The sequence below is a fragment of the Glycine soja genome, chromosome 6 (genome assembly GCF_004193775.1).
Source record: "Glycine soja cultivar W05 chromosome 6, ASM419377v2, whole genome shotgun sequence".
Taxonomy (NCBI): Eukaryota; Viridiplantae; Streptophyta; class Magnoliopsida; order Fabales; family Fabaceae; genus Glycine; species Glycine soja.
Window position 1 is genome coordinate 4,109,551 of NC_041007.1, and position 20,136 is coordinate 4,129,686.

General features: G+C 32.1%; 3 protein-coding genes across 3 annotated transcripts; 2 read left to right on the forward strand and 1 right to left on the reverse strand.

Moving 5' to 3' along the window:
• The first annotated feature begins 1,972 nt into the window (after positions 1 to 1,972).
• Positions 1,973 to 6,732, forward strand: LOC114414839 (probable 28S rRNA (cytosine-C(5))-methyltransferase). Its single transcript, XM_028379276.1, has 13 exons — positions 1,973 to 2,363; positions 2,451 to 2,509; positions 2,615 to 2,665; positions 2,757 to 2,892; positions 3,040 to 3,125; positions 3,303 to 3,401; positions 3,679 to 3,732; positions 4,328 to 4,472; positions 4,717 to 4,778; positions 5,411 to 5,498; positions 5,730 to 5,804; positions 6,080 to 6,241; positions 6,339 to 6,732. Exons 1-13 carry the CDS (start codon positions 2,147 to 2,149, stop codon positions 6,578 to 6,580), a joined length of 1,476 nt encoding a protein of 491 aa, XP_028235077.1. The 5' UTR covers positions 1,973 to 2,146; the 3' UTR covers positions 6,581 to 6,732.
• A 1,207-nt stretch (positions 6,733 to 7,939) lies between these two features.
• Positions 7,940 to 8,680, reverse strand: LOC114414840 (17.1 kDa class II heat shock protein-like). The gene has a single exon (XM_028379277.1). It carries the CDS (start codon positions 8,563 to 8,565, stop codon positions 8,089 to 8,091), a length of 477 nt encoding a protein of 158 aa, XP_028235078.1. The 5' UTR covers positions 8,566 to 8,680; the 3' UTR covers positions 7,940 to 8,088.
• Positions 8,681 to 14,023: 5,343 nt separating this feature from the next.
• LOC114414841 (solute carrier family 25 member 44-like) lies at positions 14,024 to 15,676 on the forward strand. The gene is made up of 2 exons (XM_028379278.1): positions 14,024 to 14,189; positions 14,278 to 15,676. Exon 2 carries the CDS (start codon positions 14,318 to 14,320, stop codon positions 15,386 to 15,388), a length of 1,071 nt encoding a protein of 356 aa, XP_028235079.1. The 5' UTR covers positions 14,024 to 14,189; positions 14,278 to 14,317; the 3' UTR covers positions 15,389 to 15,676.
• The last annotated feature ends 4,460 nt before the right edge of the window (positions 15,677 to 20,136 follow it).

Here is a 20,136-nt window from a genome sequence, read left to right on the forward strand (position 1 = left end):
TTTTTTTGTTGATGGAGAGATTGGAACCCTCGCATCTTCTCTCCTTCCTTCTCTCTTCACAAATTGAACCAAGTACATAGGCGAAAAAATTTGTGTAATCTTGTTAGTTTATTTGTTTATCCTCTCTTTTGTTGTGGCGTAAGCATTGACATCAGGTTCAGCTGGAATGATTGCTTCGCAACAAATAGGCAGTGGAAAGGGTATGCATGGGTGCTGACAGGCAAATGAACAATTCAAGATGGTTAGAAGCCAATGTCTACTTATGAGTGAGGTGAAGAAGCAATAACACCAATACCAATGCCTCTTTTTATAGTGTCTTTTCCTACAATTTTCATTTAATGAAAGATTATCTTGCAAATTACTATCATTTTAATAGCAAAAGTATAATTTTAACATGTCAATTATTTCCCTAAAATATGAACGATTTTGACTTTGTATTGAAATGGGACACCAAAACCATCGTGTTGACTCAAAATGAAGTCCACTGCTTTCACATATTCTTGAATTCATATACAGCTTGTCCAATAAATGAGCTTTCATAGACTCTAGTTAGCTTTGATGGTTGACAAAACTATAGAGCGACTATAGATGTTCGATAACGTGGAGAAGAAATGAATCAACGATTTTGCTAGACATTATACATAGTCCCCGTAATTGGTAAAAGGTACCAAGGAAGTTCACGAGCATCTTCCTCCGATACCGAATACATATAATATAAAATTTATAACAACTCGTACTTCTTCTTAGTTAATCAATTAAGTTAACTTCTTTTGGTAGAATTATATGTGTAATTATTCAATTCAAAATTTAATCACACTTAAATTTTTTATTCCTTTTTGAAGATGAATTATTTGGAGATCGAATCCATATTATTTCTCACAAATTTGTGTGTTAACAATTCAATTACATTTGAATATATACCATCAATTGATCGGCTCCGACTTAACATACCAATTTTCAAGACAAAGATTGAATTTCTTGTGGGTAGCTTGATTTGGCATGTGTCAAATCAGAGCATCCACTCTCCACGTAACCCTTATTTCTAGGAAGCGTCGTGGATATTGCTTTGAGGTTATATCACTACTAAAATTTACAATATGATTTTAGATTTTATAGTCAAACATGTAGAAATATTGCGGCACATGTAAATGAATTGCCTTCTTTCTGTCATTTTCAATAGCAATTATCTCACACTTTCATTTCCATTTGTAACTTTTTTAATTATTGGAATTTAGTATGAAAAAAGTGAGAATAATCGTTGAGTCTACCAGAACATGCTAATGACACTGAAAGTGCACATTCACCTAGCAAAAAGACTAGCTAGCCTGTGCGATGATGGATCAGAAATTACAAAGAGACATTACTGCTCTTTTACAAGTTTCAATTATAGAGGTTTAAACTGGGTTTAAAAAAATGATCATTGTGTTCCAAAAACTTATTTATGGTGTTTCAAATTGTGTTCTGAAAACTTAATTATGAAATGTGAAAGAAAAATTAGATTTTTTAGAATTTAAATAGCGGAAAAGTGAAAAAAATCGAATACATAGTTTCAAAATTTAAATTTAAAAAATCAATTCTTATTTCCATTGTCTTGAAATTTAAACTCCAAAATAATGAAATGAAAAACATGTGTAAAAATATTTTGACCCAGATGATGCGAACCTAAGTAGGAGCGGATCATTTGATACAGGTTATAAAGGTTTTTGGATGACGCCACTTCCGGTGAAGGAAGATAAGTCAGGGAAGCCACTCCCGATGAAGGAAGATAAATTTGGGTAGACGCCACTTTCGGAAGATAAGTCAGACTAGACGCCACAAGGATTAACTTGATAAGTCTGAACAAGGAACCCAAAGAGAAACTCTCGCCCAAATGAAAATGACAAAAGTTTTTTGTGCATGGAAAAAAAGAATTGGGAAAAGAAACAAGCATATAACAAAAATGCAAAGAAAAGGCTTTTGTATCCGAACCTGAACCCAGAAGTAGGAAAGCAAAAGTACGCAAAGACGACAATAATAGTGTTGTCGTTTCGAGCAAAAGAAATGAATGACAAATAGACCACCGCAAGGGCAGAGAAACAAAAACAAACAAAACGCAGCACTTGGTTGTGTTTGAGTTGAGCTTGCGCAAAACCCCTAAACCCTGTGAATGAAGAAGAGTGGCGAAGAAAATGGGGGCAAGTTCAAGCTCAAGGGTGCGGATAGGTCAGCGTACTTCGCACGCAGAGAGGCAGCCAAGGTCTTGAAAGTGGTTCTCGAAGGAGACGCTAAGCGCCGCGCTCTTGCCTCCATCAAATCCCTCATCTATCAACCTTCCGTTAGAAACAAGAAAGCCACATTCGCTCTCATTTGTCAAACCCTAAAACGTAACTAACTACCTACCTTTTCCTCTCTCTAAAATACCATATCATTTCTTTCACGTGTTCTTGTGTTGTGTTTTGTTTGGTCCCCAGATCTTCCCATTATCAATTATGTCTTGGAAGCTGCTTCTATTCTCAACAGCAAGTGGAAGGTCATAGATATAATTTAACTTAGTCACATGATCTTTGATTATCCCTCTGTTGGAAAGTTCATATCATAACACAGCATCTCTCGTGTAATGTTGTTGGTTTTGCAGAGGCAACGAGAATTGATTTATATCATTGTCTATGATATTCTTTTCGGCCAGGTCAGGTGCTGCTTTTCCATTGTATTGTATTTCAAATTGAGCTTGATACTGGACACTTCTGTTCTGAGGTTCTTTTAAACAATTCCTGTAGGCGGTTCCACTAGTTGGTGATGCAGAGAAGTTCCTTATGCGCCACCAAGATGCCCTGCGTTCTACTCTCAAACAGCTTTTGTTGCAGAGAAATGTCAAGACAGTTAAACAGTTGATTGCTCTGCATCAAGTTCCTGGTCAGTTTCATAGTAAACACAACATCTTCCCTTTTTTTTATATACTTCATTTGATATTATTGCTGTGTTCATGAGTAGTTGTCACTTGCTGCTTTATTCAGTCTATTGTGATAATGACTTGAAGTTGTTCAAACTCTTCTTGTGCAGATGTTTCTGTACCTCGATATGTTCGTGTGAATACACTTAAACTGGACGTCGATTCTGCCTTGCTTGAACTTCAGAAAAACTACTCGGTATTTTACTCAAAAATATTGATGATCATCAAGATCCTATATCGTTTCCTTTGTTTTTCCTGGAAAGTATCTAAATGAATTAATTAAAAAGTTTAAAATGTGTACTTTCTTGATTCAAAGTTCAAACTATTGCTATAGATTTTGGTGGATAAGAATTATTTATTTGTTGTCAAATAGGTTCAAAAGGATCATTTACTGCCTGACTTGCTGATACTCCCACCAGGAACTGATTTACATGATCATCCTCTTGTCAAGAATGGCAGTATCTTTTTGCAAGTAGGAATTACCCCTCTCCTTTATATGTTTTTTTCAGAGACAGCTTGTTCGCATACAAGCCAAAAGTGCTGTTGAGAGCTTCTCTACTAGAAATTTAGAGCTTTTTCCAGTAGAGAAGCTCTTAAAGCTTTCAAAAGCCCTTCTAGCTTTGTATCAAAACAGGCTCATGAGAAGTTATAGATATGAAATATAATGACATACTGACATGGCTATTCTGATTGCTTGTTTTCCATTCTTGGGAATCTTTTTCCTAACATTGAGACAAACTTATGTTAAGGGTAAGGCAAGTTCCATGGCAGCACCAGCCCTTAGCCCTGAACCAGGATGGGAGGTGAGTTATTGCTGCATTATTTTATAAAGAGGTTTTTCACTTAAGATATAGATTAGATTCAATTGTAGGTACTCTGTACTTATTTCCTCATTGCCCTTGTAAACATCACCTGTTTCCATCTCATTTCTGAACCCTTGCCCCCCTTCTAGGTTCAGAGCTTTACTTTGTGTCTCGCTACTCCTTCATTTTGCCTTCTTTAAAAAAAAAAAAAAAAAAAAACTTCTGGAAAGAGAAGAAAGTTTCACCTTTTTTGCTTTTGACGGTAAATTGTAAATAAGTATCCTATTTCATTGATTTCTGTCTTCTCCTTTCTTCAAGATTTTTCATAGCCATTTATAATGAAAAAATAGGTATAGAATATAAAGAAAAGAATTTGGAAGCTCTACTGGATTTGTTTCATGAGAAATTGTAGTCCAAACTCCAAAATATCTCATGCAATGTAAGTAAATACCATGATAGATAAGGCAGGAGCAAATTACCCTTCTATCTAGACTGAAACAAACTTGAAACAAATATGTTTTATTCAAAATTGACAGATTGTTCTGTATATATGGGTCAATATCTTACTAGTTGCACTCTTCAAATATATTTCAAGGTTCTTGATGCATGTGCAGCACCGGGAAACAAAACTGTTCACCTTGCTGCCCTTATGAAGAGAAAGGGTAAGATTATAGCATGTGAGCTGCAAAGAGAAAGGATTAAGCGTTTGAAAGACACTATAAAGCTATCTGGTGCTTCTAGTATCCTTTATTATTTTTGTAATATCTAGATGCTTACTGTTAGCTTTTCCAATGTCACAATAATCAGTGACTTGGTTTTTTTTTGTTTAACATCACTGCCAATGTTAGTTGTCCAGAACTATTTCCTGCATATCAATGTCTCCACAGCTGAGGAGTGAGGACTGAGGAGCATTAAAGTCTGAGACTATTCTTTACTAAATTTTCAGTTTCTGTTGCTAACTGTCAAACTTAACCCGAAGCTCAGACATACAAGTCCTCAATGATGATTTCTTGAACCAAAATCCCAAGGATCCTTCATATTCCAAGGTGAGGTATATTTCCTATTCTCTAGTTTTATACTTTTATGTTTCATGGGGCTTATACTGGAGTTGCTACCAACAGTTTGAGTGATTACTTTGGCCTGTAGTTATCAGACTTGACCATTTATTTAATACATCCACTGATTTATTCTAGACTTCTACAATTACTATTTCTAATCAATTTTCTTCCTCTGACCACATTATCAATATATTTTTGCATGGCAATAAGGAAAGATATCGGGGCTGGAGAATTCGGGCATTCTTTGTTTGTTCTTTGTATGAAGTGTGTATAATCTGGAGAATGCTTTTGGTGGGGGGGCTTGGTTTCCGTACAAAAAAAATTGTACCCTAGAGAGAGATTATTTTCCATTCATATTTTCTCTGATTGGAGGAGTTAACCCTTTTACTGAATGGCTAATCCTGCTTTTGTAAGAACCCCAGCTGTATTCTTTAAAGTTCTGTAATAGCATCTTGATGTTTTCATGAATTGTGAAACGAAGATACAAATTATCTGATGATTATTTGTTGTCATACAAGTTGCAGTATTTTTTTATTTTTTATTTTTAATTACAAATTGCAGTTTTACTTGATTCATCCGTGTGTTTGTGTGTCTAACTATTGTTAGATCTATCATGGCAGGTGAAAGCTATTCTTTTGGATCCTTCCTGCTCTGGTTCTGGGACTGCTGCTTCAAGACTAGACCATCTGCTCCCATCTAAAGCAGCAGGTTACATTTAGTTCTGTGTTGTAGATTGTATCTGCGCAGATATCAAATTATGTGCACATAGGAAATGCCCATAAGTGTGTTTAAATTTACCAGTGGTATTGAAAAAAAATGGTTAGCTAATAGTATTATCTCAAACATCAAATATCATGTATCATGACTTAGTTTGTATTATTTGATAACATTTTTGTTCTAGTGCAGATTAAATATTATTGTGAACTTTTGATTCCATAGGTCAGGATACTGATACAGAAAGATTGAACAAGCTCGCAACTTTCCAGAGAAAGGCTCTTCAACATGCTTTACTTTGTGAGTTACTTCATTTCTCCTTGCCAGTTCATTTTTATATATTTTCCCGATTCTAGATTGTTTAGAAACGTAATTAACAGTCCCCAGATTCTTTGTGGGGGCAGCTAAGAACTTTAGGTTTCCTTTTCTAAATGGTTGCATTCCTTAATATACATATGAAAAATATGAACATAGATCGTACATTATTGAATATGTGAAAATTAGAAATGTTCCTTATAGCACACGCTTAGCTTTGGGCACAGTAATTCAAGGAAAGAATTGCTTTTATTTGGCAGTTCCAGCTGTTGAAAGAATTGTATATAGTACATGTTCAATCAACCAAATTGAGAATGAAGATGTCATCAAATCTGTTCTGCCCATAGCCGAATCAAATGGATTTCAATTGGCAAAACCCTTCCCCGAGTGGCAATGCCGTGGTCTACCAGTGTTTGAAGGCTGTAAGTACTATTCTTATGCTTCATCACCAATTCCCGGCCTATCGTCGCTTAACACTTATTGAAGATTTTTAACGCTGTTTGTTTTCTTACCTTTCAGCTGAATGCCTGGTTCGGACAGATCCTGCTAAACACGGCGAGGGTTTCTTCATCGCTTTGTTTACTAGGAAAGATGCTAACTTTTCAGGGGGCTCAAATAAAAATGAAACTAGAATTTCCCACAGCACTCCCGAAATTAAAAACGCGCGAAGAAAGAAGAAACGCGTACCGTTTGTTAGCACTAACCTATTCAAAATGTGGTTATATGATAGTACAATTGTTAAGTCTTGGCGGTCGAATTGAAGGGATAGAGGTGGTGGTTAGATACAAAATTATACTTCCTTTATTGATGTCCGTCTAAAACCCATTTAGAAAATGGATTAACTCGAGTTTGTATTTTGTTTTCATTCTGTTACATTTTAAAATAATTTTCATTACATTCGCTCATTTTCTTTCGTGCCTATTTATTAAAAATTGATATCAAGACTTCTGTCTAGCCTAGGCTAAAAAAGTAGCCTTCCATGATATACCGAACCTGAGAAAATGCACCATTATTGAAAGAAAGCGCGACCAAGGTATACATACATCTATTGTCGTTCGCGTTTCCACTCATTAAAATTGTATTGAAAATGTTACCAGTACCCTAAGGCTATGTTTGGATTGGTGGTGAAAAAAAATGAAACAGAATGGATCAGAATATAATGGAGGAGTGGAATGGATTGAAATGAAATGAATTCAAAATATCATTCTATTGTTTTGCTAATTTTTAATAGAATGAAACAACTTAAATACCTCACACCAAACTTATGCAGCAAAATCATTTACATGATAAGCAATAGGATTGACGACAAAGATAATGAAGAAACTGTGTACGTATTAACAGGACATTCATAAACATTAGGAAAAAAGTGAAATGATCCACCAAGCAAGAAGAAGCACGTAGGGATCACATGTAACTTTGACCGGAGAAGTAGACAGCAACACCCAAGAGGAGGAAGAACTCCCACGGCAATAGTAGGAAGTGATATAAAAAAAAATATAACTTTTCTCTGTTCTCTGTGGAGTGGGAAATTTGTGCTCCATCTTCTGCACCCCAAACAAGAGTGGAGTGAGATCCATCAGTTACCATCCTCTTCCATCCTTATTTTTTTAAGCCAAACAATGGTATAATTTTTTCACCCACTCCACTCTATCCCCAATCCAAACATATCCTAAATGTTAGAATTAAAAGGGAGTAGTTTTTTTTTTTTTTTCTAAACGTAGCAGGGAATTTTGTTTGAACAAGAATAGGACCACTGACAGTTTTCTCTCGTGCTTGGACTCGGACTTTTGATTTTCTAATTTAACTGGAATAATTTTATGTCGATTGTTTAACGTGTTATGTAATAAAAAAAGATAATTTAGGAGGAAAACTTTTTTAAAAAAAAATACTTTTTATCTTTAATAAATATCTGATTTTTAGGTTTATTTTTTAATAAATTTTTATTCTATTTTTAAATTTCATATATATATATATATATATATATATATATATATATATATATATATATATATATATATATATATATATATATTCCCTATCACTTTTTTTAAAACGAATTTTATGTTTCTTCCCTTATAAATTAGGGAATTTTTTTCAAGCATATATAAAAAAAATAGGAATTAAGGAAGTTAAAACTCATACAAAAGCATGCATTTTATCATCCATGATCAAATTACAGTGTGATAAGCATGAAGCAGAGACGGAAAGATAGAAAAGCATTGGCACACAGAAAACAAAAACAGGGATAGATAGCGTTGGAAGTTGGAATTCAGGCTATGTTGACCTCTATAGTCTTGGGCTTCTTGGGCTGAGGAGGAGGCAGCTTATTGACAGTGACAGTGAGCACACCGTCTAGGCAGACAGCAGAGATAGCATCGGTGTTGGCATTCTCAGGGAGAGTAAACTTCCTCATCAACTTGCCAAGCCTTCTCTCCATCCTCAAATACTTTCCCCCTTCTTTCTCTTTTTCCTCCTCCCTCTTCCTCTCGCCGCTTATCAGAAGCACGTTGTCGTCCTCCACCTGCACTTTAATGTCCCCAGATTTCAGGCCAGGCATGTCGATCACGAAAACGTACGAGTTAGGGTACTCCTTCACGTCAGCAGGAGTCGCAGCCATCGCCTTGGCGTCGCGCACGTATGTCCGAGTCGGAGCGTTCAAGTTCTTCTCGGCGTCCTCCGTCAGATCCATGATTCTGTGCAGAGTGTTGAAGAATGGAGAGTCCAAATCCATCAACCTGATAGCCATTGCCTTCTCTTTTCTCTTGTTATCGTGTGCCGGTAGCCGGGTGCATTTTCGGTATTTATAAGGCTGACAGGAATGGAGTGGTAGTTTCCAGAGCCTAGGAAGTTCCAGGAGGTTCGCTTCTAGTATGCTCCAGAATCACAACAGGCCTGGTCTTTGCTATGGCCCATTTGGAATTTCCGTCAAATCCAACCCCATTCATTCCGTTTACCCAATTATCAGAATCACAACTTACAGGCCTAATAAATATGTGTTAAATTGTAATTTTGGTATTTTTAATTTTTTAAATTTTTATTTTGGTTCTTTGAATTTTAATTGTATTATTTAATTCTATAATTAATTATTAAAAAAATTGAATAAAAAATTATTAATCATAATTTTCTGCAATACCATGATCCTTCTTTTTTCTACAAACACTTCTTCTATCTTTTTGTCGCACATAACTCTACCGATAATAACATCATATTAGGATTGATAGTAATAATTTTTGTTTAATTTATAATTAATTTAATATTTTTAATAATTAATTATTAATTAATAATCTAAATGATAAAATTTATAAAATTAAGAAAACCAAATATTACAATTAAAAATAAAAAAAACTAAATAATAGATGTGAAAAACCAAGAGTATCAAAATTATAATTTATATCAATAATAATAATAATAAACTTAACATATAGAGAGGGGAGGTACATCATACATGTGTGGCCTAATGGCATTGTTTTGAATGCAGAGTTGGCTTTGTATGGGTGGCTTTTGATTGAATGCCTGATACGTGGTTGTCCCACGGGGTTTTTCCCTTTTCTTGCCTCCAAAAAGGGGGAGATAGGGTAAAAAATACTGAGCTTTGAAATTATATTGTTTTGTGAATAAAATATGTACTTCATTTGTTTTATATATTTTGGCTGAGGATGATAAATTCATTCGCACTTATGCTGATCCACCAGAATGATAAGTGATGAGGCATCGTAATAAATAATAAGCGTGGGAGCGCAGTTTAGTACTCATGTCACACTATAATACCTACCCATCTTTCCGGTACTTTCAAATTTGTTGAATATACACACCCATATTCATATATCTATGCCTATAAATAGGATATGTTGCATAAAGTATCTCAGTTAATCTTTAACTGTCTATATTAGCTTCAAAGTTTATTTATTTATTTGATAAATAATTTTATTAATAGTTTCTTTTAGTAATTTTTAATATTTTTTAAATGTTATTTGAAATAAAAAAATTTAAAATATTAACTTCTAATTTTTTATTTTTTATCCTTAATATATTTATTAAATTTTTTGCTTACTATTTTCAAATAAATTATGTTTTTATTATTTTTTTTAATTATTTTAGACTTTTCAACTACTCCAATAATTAATCTTACCAAACTCTTATAATTTAATAACTAATTTTTTAACTTTCAACTCACTTTTAATCTATTTTTACCAAACATAACCATAATGAAAATTACCCATTTGATATACATATTCACTATTATCAATTTAGCATTAACTGTTTTTTTCATTATTATCTATCCAGAAAAAAAAAATATTACCACCTTCAAAGCATAAACAACATACTTAATTGTCTCAATATTACATAAATTTTTCTGTAAATAATGAGACACAAAATTCCTCATTTGTCCCTAGTTATAATAAAAAAATCAGTTTAATATAAAATTATAAATATTTAATACGGAATAAAAAAATTATGCAATACTAATTATGATATTGGTTATCTAAAAATATATAATTTTTATGAGAAAATATATTATTAATCATACATGTTATTTTAAATTATTAAATATCTCACACACAAACACACACACACACACACACACACACACACACATATATATATATATATATATATATATATATATATATATATATATATATATATATATATATGATTTTAACTTTTTACAAAGTTCATATAGCTTATTTGTTGTCATTTTGTTTAGTAAATTGTCAAGGAAACTTAATTTAAATTGTTGAATATAATGCATAAATTATTAAATGGAATACGTAAGTTATTATACATTCTTGATATTAGGTTGGATTTCAAATTATTAAAAAGGTCTGCTAAACTGGTGAATAATCAAGTCATACACGTGGTCAATGACCTCTCAAGTATAAGATGGTAATCAATGTTATTATCTCATTTGACCTCATCACCGATATAATACCTAAATTACAGTTATAAAAGAGAACTTTTAACAAAAATCATTATTGATAATTTTTAATGAAAGATTCAACTCTTAATACAAATCCATTTTCTAAACTTAATATTAAAAGAAACAAAATATGTTGCAATAAGAGGATTTATTCTCTTTCTTTGTCATTTTTTAATTATCTTAAATATTTTATAATTAATGCTTACTCTAAAATTTTTAGTTCAGTGTATAACCATTTTTTTTCTGACGCCATGCTACAAGACTAATTTTACTCCGATAAAATTGATTCAAGGCAGCGCTAGTGGGATTCAAACTCTCTTATTGTAGGTTTATATTTTTTTGACTAAAAGTCTCTTTACTTCCATCAAATTTTATTATGAAAAACAACCATTTTATACTTATGATAGTATATATATTAAATTGAAAAAAAAATCATATTCGAAGAATAGACAGAATTTTATTTTTTTTTACATAGGATAAGTGTATATATGTATGACAAAACAAATCATACATGGACAATAAATATAATAAAAAAGAGAAGAAAAATAAGAGAAATAGTGATCAAGAAAGAACAAACTCTGCAACAAGGTTGTAAGTTACTGGTGTGATGAGGTGCTAATTGATGTTCACGTTGGAGAATATTGAAGAGTTCTAAAACCAGAGGCTCAAGAAACATTAGCCAGCCTTATCATGTATGTATGACCCACCGTACGTAACAAAAGGAAGTCATGTCTACGGGTCGAGTCCAATAACCAATTTGTGCTCACTTTTATTATTAATTTGTGCTCACATGACTTCAGTTTTCTTATTATTATAAAATAAAAAGAATTTGTTAATAATAGGAAAAATCAAGCATTAGTAAAGTGCGAGATGTTGAATCATGAATGAGCTATATATTGTTTTTTTTTATAAGCACGAATTGAACACAAGATCAAATTTTACTACACTCAAATACATGTTGAATCAATTAAGCTATACTCGTGGATAACTATATATGATTTAAATATAAAATAATGTTATATCCTATAAGTTCTCTACAATTTTTTAATATTTTATAAAAATATTAAATGAAAAAATAAATACGTGTCATTTATATTCTGAAAACTCAAAATATTAATGTTATACTTCTGTACAAATTTTCTTAATGTATTTTATAAAAAAAAATATGTATATTTAATCCTTTGAAAACATAAACAATTTAAAACTTTACTGTACAAAACAAGTGGTTAAATAAAAAGTGTTATACGAAGATTTAAAATTATTTACTTAAGAAATATTTAATACTTTATTTATCTAAATAAGAAAATTAGTGAAAGATTTATATGCAAAAATTTTATTACGAGCATTGTTATATTATGTGGCACGAAAAATGAAAATATCAAAGGAAAATGTTTGGTGAGCATCTTATATACTATCTAACATCTAAAAATAAAGTAAAAAAAAGGTAAAATATATATAAGAGAATTTATGATGTTATAAAAAATAAAAGATATTAATAAAATATATAAAATTATGAATAATTCATGTATTACTTTTTAACACTAGTAACAAGCGCAAAAATGAGATAGTTAAAACTGAGTGACCAATCACACGGAATCTTTGTAAAAAAAAAAAAAATCACGGAATCACCTGTCATCATTCATGAAAAATACGAAAAGTATCATAACTTTTAGCCACGTATTCTGGAGTTAGTTCTGCAATAGAAGTCTTATAACATCTCATATTTTTCTTATTATTATTCGTGTAAATTTCGTGTGTGTACTGTGCCATGTTTTCCATTTTCCATGCAGAAGAATAGTGTGATTTTTCAGTTACCTTGAAAACGCTGCACTTGACCAACATTATCGTTTCCGTGAAATTATTATTATTGTTTTATTATAACAATTATTAAATGAACTTTTTTTAATCGTAATATTATTTCTGAGCATCTTCAGCGCTGTTGTTTAATGAATTACCTATTTTTAGATCTCATTGCTTACGATTTTTTTACCATTAAGCATGTGTTTTTTTTTTTGTAGTGTTGAAATGAAGTGGAAAGAATGGAAATTTTAAAAACGTTAGTGTGAATCCTACCTCTTCATCACATTACTTTAATTAAAAAAATATTTCTTTTCGTTTTTATTTTATTATATTTGTTTTTACTCTATCAAACATAACATAAAATAAATTTATGTGACATGTTGGATTGTTTAAAATTAAAATCTAATTACTTATATAAGTAAAGATGGCTTATGTTTTAAAAAATATTTTCTTATAATCATCATCTTTAAAAAAATATTTTAGTTAGTTTTTAAATTTTTTTATAAGCTAAAAAACTTATTTAATTATATAATAAATAATTTTTTTCGGTTGTATAATAAACAAATTTTCTTAATAATTTTTAACATTTTTTGAAATGAAGCTTGAAGTGATATTTTTTAAAATACTAACTAATTTTTAATTATTTATATCTTCTTTCACTTTTTTAAATATATTTATTTATTTGCTTGATTATCTTTTTTAAATAAATCATGATTTGATTATTTTTCTATTATTTTATATTTTTTTAAGTATTTCAATAGTTAATTTTATTAAATACTTATATTCAAAACTTGCTTAATATCATATTATCATTAAAATAAAATATGTATAAATTATTTAAGTATATTAATAAAAATAAATAACTCAAGATGGAAAGTCTCTTAAATTATACCTATTTGAGATGCATTTGTACAATTAATACTAGTGTGATAAACAAAGCACTTATTTAGATTAGTACTAGTATACTAGTACTTTTGTTCATTAAAATTCCTTACAAATCACCGATTTCTAAAACCTCAGCATTCAGCAATGCTGCTGGTGCTTAGCCATGGTCCGCAATTGAAATGCGCTAGCCATTAAAGATAAGTCCTTAGTCCATTCACATCTCACCCACGGCTGGCTAATGCCGGAATAAGACTGTCACTTGAGCCCTATCAGTGGCCGAGCAACTTCATCCACCATAAATCAACATCTTTCATTCAGGTTTATTCCAGAAAAAAACCAACTTAATTCTTAAAAAAATTAATAAAAAGTTATTATTAAGAGCACCATTTTTAAAAATTAATAATTTAAACGCATAAGTTTTGTTTTAAAATATAATTATATCTTTTCTGTAATTCACTAATTTACATTTTATTAAGCTGGACGAATAAATTCTTGTTGAATAAACATTTTATTACTAGTATTGTTTTTTGATCGAAAAGAGAAGAAGAAAAAAAAAGAAGCGATAAACATTACTAAATGAAGCGATTTGCTATGAACAGGAAGATAACAAAAAACCGAAAATTGACCAAGACAGGAATGGACACGTGTCCATTTCCTTGATCCACCAAACCGTGACTATAACCCTGTCCCATTCTCTCTCTCTCTCTCTCTCCCTGCGACGCTCTCACTTTCTCCTCACCACCACCATCATTATGTCACCCTTGGTAAGACCTATTCTTCGCTTATTCTCATTCACACTAAGCATCTGTCTTATTATTTTCATTCTGTCCCTGTTGTTCTTTCTTTTTTTAGTAAAAACAAGCAAACCCTACTTACTCTGAAAGTGGCGAAGATGAGTTTGGGAACCGCGGAGGACGAATCCGGTTCCGAAATCCACATCCCAGCCGAAATCGACTGGCACATGCTGGACAAATCCAAGTTCTTCTTCCTCGGCGCCGCCTTATTCTCCGGCGTGTCGTGCGCACTCTACCCCATGGTCGTGTTGAAGACGCGTCAGCAAGTTTCCTCCTCACGCTTCTCCTGCCTCAACATCTCCTGCGCCATTCTCCGCCACGAGGGCCTCCGCGGCTTCTACAAGGGCTTCGGAACCTCCCTCATGGGAACCATCCCCGCACGTGCGCTCTACATGGCCTCCCTCGAGATCACCAAAAGCAACGTCGCCACCGCCTTCCTCCAATTCGGCTTCTCCGAGACCACCGCCGTGGCTGTGGCCAACGCCGCCGCGGGCGTCACCTCCGCCATGGCTGCCCAGCTCGTGTGGACCCCAATTGATGTCGTGAGTCAGCGGCTCATGGTTCAGGGGAGTGGCGGGAGTAAAACCACAGTGCTCGCGAATCTCAATTCGGAAAATTACAGAAATGGGTTTGATGCTTTTAGGAAAATTATGTGTGCTGATGGAGCGATAGGCTTTTATAGAGGCTTTGGGATTTCTATATTGACTTATGCGCCTTCCAATGCGGTTTGGTGGACTTCTTATTCCATGGTTCATAGACTCATTTGGGGTGCTTTTGGTTCTTACATGGGAAATAACAATGGTAGAAAGGGAAATGAAAAGAATGATAGTAATAAGTATAGCAGGCCTGATTCGAAGGCAATGGTGGCGGTTCAAGGGTTGAGTGCTGTTATGGCAAGTGGGGTATCTGCGATTGTGACAATGCCGCTTGATACGATAAAGACGAGGTTGCAGGTGTTGGATCTTGAAGAGGGGAATGGGAGAAGGAGGCCTTTGACTTTTGTTCAGACGGTGAGGAATTTGGTGAAGGAAGGTGGGTTGCTTGCTTGTTACAGAGGATTGGGTCCGAGATGGGCTTCCATGTCCATGTCTGCCACAACTATGATTACTACTTATGAGTTTTTGAAAAGAATGTCTACCAAGAATCAAGAGGATTTGACTCCATCATAGGCCAGCCACTCAAATATTGTTAGGAATTGGAGATTAAGAATTAAGAATTAGGATCAATCACTTGTTTCTTTGCTTGGATTTTTCTTTGTCATTTCTAGCACTCTAGTCTACCTCATCTGACACCAAATACAATATGATGTTGAGATTGTATATACAACTCTTGTTTTTTTCTATCTTTTGTCTAGATCTTTTACCAAATACAATACTTGTGATTTTTACTAATTTTTTATAGGGCTTGTCTTTTAGATTTTAGAATATGGAAGTATTGCTATGCTCCTTATTAGTTTACTTTGAACCTTGGGTTTTGGGATGAATGGGGCTCTGAACTTTGCGACTTGTAAAGGACGTGTACTAGAGACTAGAGACATGAGTTGCAGGGTCGTGTTTTTTAAAGTCATACCCCCAAAATTGAATTTTTTGTCCTTCAAGTTATGGACTTTTATTTTATTGTTTGCTTTGCTTTATATTTACACATTACCCAAAGTCCCAAACTCATTACTCTATTGTAAGATCATATTGGGAGTTATAGTTAAATTTTTGCATCACGTGAAATCGATTTAAAAAAAAAAAAGTAAAGTAGGATCATTGTCATTGCGATTTGAGAGGCTGAGAATTTTGTTGATTGGGCAACTTTTGGGTGATGCGATAGTTTGTTTTAAAATTTCAAGAGTGAAAATATATTTTAAAATTTCAGATTTTGATAATGGTCATGGTCGTCAAAGAGGCTCATATGAAAGTACGGTAGCAAAATATGAAGAAATAAAACGGAACAGAGGCAGCAACAAACATGGGTGTACCGACCAGTGAAATACGCCTCCTGAAACTAGGGGCTGATGAAGAAACCATTTTTCGATCTATTTTTGTACCAAAAACATTAAAAGAAAAATGATCGTACCTGTTTATTTTTCTGTGGATTGGCATGTGTCAACCCTGAAGTTCACAATGAATTAGCATTGGCATTTCTATGGACCATTGAGCATCAAAATCTGTGGGCCAATCCCTTAACTTGATCTGCCAGATCTCTTGCTGCAAAGGTTCACATTTTTGGAGACCGAAATTTTGCAACTTTGGAAACGGACAGAATACCGCATGAAATTTAACCGCAGAATACAGACAGTGACAAATACAATGGTTACGACTTACAACTTACAAGGATAAGAGCTAGCTGTTAATCGTGCATGTCCAGACAATCAGGGTCACATTTTGCAATTTGCATACCATCACAATCTTCGGAAAATTTCAGAAATTCTCGTGGTTGCCTTGCCTTGTCACCGCTACTTTTCACCGAGAGTCTTTTAAAAAAAAATTTAGATCCTCGTGGAATCATATGTAAAATTATAGTTATTTTTGGTAATAATTATTAGAATGGTTTTCATTTTAAGATAATGATTGTATTATTATGTTTAAACTATTGAAGAAATAATATATTAAATATTTAAATGACATTTTTCTATTTAATTTTATTTCCAAATTCTAGATCATATATTTAAACAATAGAATTGGAGTTAAATTTTAAATTTTAAATTTTTTGCCCCATTCTTCGCATACACAAATATAAATTTTATGACTCTGAACTTATTCTAATTCTTTTAAAATTAAAATTCTAAATTATATTTTCTATTTCATCGTCTAAACACATCCTAAGATAATTTATTTATATTATTATGTAAGCGAAGAATATGATATCGGTGATACAGCATGGACACGAATCCAATCGGGTATGTTATATTGTTATTGGCATCGAAATCAGTTTCATCCATAAAAATTGTCTTCTTTTATGACAGATATAAAGAATTATAAAAATTAAACAAAAGCATGAAACCTAATACTTCTATATACTTGAACTGCAGCTTATGCTATTATATTTAAAATATAAGCGATATGTTTCTTTGAAGAAAATATATCTCTTTAAGGGAACCATAAAGTATGATTTTTAAAGTGTAATTTTTAAAAAATAATATTTTGTATAAAATATACTATTATTTAATTATCTAATCCACGAGACCAAATGGCAGTCGTCCCAGCCACCTTAATTTATTCTGCGAGCTGCTCAATCCAGGAAAAATAATTCAATGGAGCTGAAGAAGTGAAACCAACGGCACATGAGTAAAAAGCCCAAATTGGAGTTGAATTTTGCCCATGCTTTTCCAGTCTCCCGTTACAGAATTCACCTCATTCATCCGGTTCAATGGATTTGGTCTTATTATGTAGACATATTCGTGAAAGAGAATGAATCCAAGGCCATTGTATATAAATTAAAATAAAAATCCCCATAGGAGGGAATTAATTTCAACTAGAGTTTCATAGAAATTCTTGTTGACTTATTGGTAAGTGTACCAATTTGATTATAAGTAGTAAAGATTAAAATGGAAGTCCAAGTGTCGAATCCACATGGATTTTGGTTGTACTTAAGTGATGCAAATTCAATTATTAACTAAAGAGAAGAAATAGAAGGAGAAAGATATAGTAGATTTCATCTTATAAAGAATTAGTCGTGTGAAATTTAGAATAAGGCAAAAGAGAAAGATAACAAGAAAAAATAAATAACAATTTAATGTAAAAAGATGAAATCAGAATGTGATGATGTCAAGGTCTAGTATGTCAAAATTACTTATAAGGTAATATAATATATTTTCTCTAATTGATGAAATTTATGTTTCCACCTGCATCTACTGAATTACTCTATCTTTGATTTCTCGCACGAAGGGCCTTGTTTATTTATCATTTTTTCCCAAATTTCTTTGTAAAGATAAAATAACAAACCACATTAAAATAAGAGATGCAAAAATTCCTTGACAAAATAAATGTCAATTTATTTCTAGCAATGAATTTATTCAGATATCCTTCCCAAATTCTTTAGAAAATAATTATTTTTCAATGCATTACCCTCTAAGCATTATATGTATGATCATACCATAATGACACAAAAGCACGTAGAATAATAATAAAAATAGAATTGCATTAAATAGATAATAGGAAAGAATTACATTACAAGAGTTTGTCCTCCAGACTCCCAACAAAAGAGAGGTTTAGCCTCTTATAACCATGAGAGATTTTACACATCAGAGACTAATGGAAGAAGAGGTTGGATGACTAATAACAAGAAAAATAGGAATGACTAAGGAAGAGGGTTTCTCCTAAGGGATAGGCTCAGGCTTTGGATAACTTTAAGACTCAGGGTGTTTTTTCGTTCTACTTCCTACTCCTCGTGCTTACTTTTCATGTTGACCTCGTGCTTAGCGCAGGCTTTCGCGCTAAGCGCCCATCTGGGCTTCCTCGTGGGCCTTCTCGCACTAAGCCTGAGTTGCACGCTGAACGAAACTACACACTAAGCCTGAACTTACCCACTAAGCAAGAGTGCGCGCTGAGCGAGTTGTCCAATCCTTCTTCAATGCTTTTTCTTTCAGATTTTTCATCAATTTTCTCTAAAGTGATTGAAATATTCTTCTTTTGACTTATGCTAATAAAAAATTACAAAGATATTGATTTCTTCGTTATTTCATTAAAATCAATAATAAAGTGGAGAAACTATTATCATTATTAGTCAAAATTGACTATCAAATTAACTCAGATTTCGCAATTATCAGTCCTTCATATTTAACATTCTCTATCCCAACCTTTTCTTTTTCACTACCTATATTATGTGACAATCTTATTATTTTGGGCTCCAAATCGAAATTTTAATGTTCATGTAACAATCTTAATTCTTAAATGTGTATATATCCTTACACCAATTACCATAATATATATTTGAATACAAAGATTTCAATCTCATGTTCGCTATAATGTCAGCTCAATCCATGAATCATAGGCTCATAGTTGTGAAAATGAAGACTATATTTGGCAAACAGATTAATAAATCACCTTAAAGCTTTATAATTTAGTTTATAGCTTCTAAATCTATAAGATGGTAATTGAAACTGAAAAGTCTATTAGATAGCTATAGTTTCATAAATTTTAAAGAAGTTTCATCTTTTTAACAAATTTAGGGGATACCAAATCTTCTCATGCTCACGTCACGTGAGAGATTTTCAAATTAATGACAATTTGTGTTTAACGATGTAAGTATAAAAGTTTGCTTCTTGGGTGAAAGTGTGTATCTATTCATGAAAAGATATAAGTATGAAAAATTGTATTTTTTCGTAAAAGGATGTGTTTATTAATGAGTATATATGGGTATGCTAGTACTTTGTTTTCTTTCAAGAAAGTTTATCTATTCATAAAAGATGCAAGTATGAAAGATAATGATCTTTTATCAACAAATGTATTTATTCATAACAAGATGTGAGTATAAAAGATATAATCCTTCATGAAAGGATCTATCTATTTGAAGGATTATATCTCCTTATCAATATATATATATATAAGATGTTATATAATTACGAATGATTATAACTTTCCATGAATGATTGTTTATCTTTTCACTAAAACTTTTTAATTAAACTTTTCACTAAAACATTCCTGAAAATATTTTTTAATTAAACTTTTCACTAAAACTTTCCTATATAAGGAGCCAGAATCTCAAAGATACTTAATGCCCCCATTAAAGAAAACAAATCCATTTAACCTAATTCTATCAATTTATTATTTATGATGTAATTCATAATTTAGCTATAGATTTAAATTCAAATTATTTATTATACAATGATGATATTAAAATTAAAATTTATAATTTTATGTAAATTATTTAAATCTTTCACAATGAATTCAATTCTCGTAGCTTAAATTCAATCTAATCTAATCAAGTT

Bases quoted from the DNA above. Each gene is read 5' to 3' on its own strand.
- LOC114414841 (XM_028379278.1), top strand. From the start codon at position 14,318: ATGAGTTTGGGAACCGCGGAGGACGAATCCGGTTCCGAAATCCACATC.
- LOC114414839 (XM_028379276.1), top strand. From the start codon at position 2,147: ATGAAGAAGAGTGGCGAAGAAAATGGGGGCAAGTTCAAGCTCAAGGGT. The intron at 2,666-2,756 runs GTCAGGTGCTGC...CAATTCCTGTAG, and splicing joins ATGATATTCTTTTCGGCCAG to GCGGTTCCACTAGTTGGTGA. The intron at 6,242-6,338 runs GTAAGTACTATT...CTTACCTTTCAG, and splicing joins TCTACCAGTGTTTGAAGGCT to CTGAATGCCTGGTTCGGACA.
- LOC114414840 (XM_028379277.1), bottom strand. From the start codon at position 8,565: ATGGCTATCAGGTTGATGGATTTGGACTCTCCATTCTTCAACACTCTG.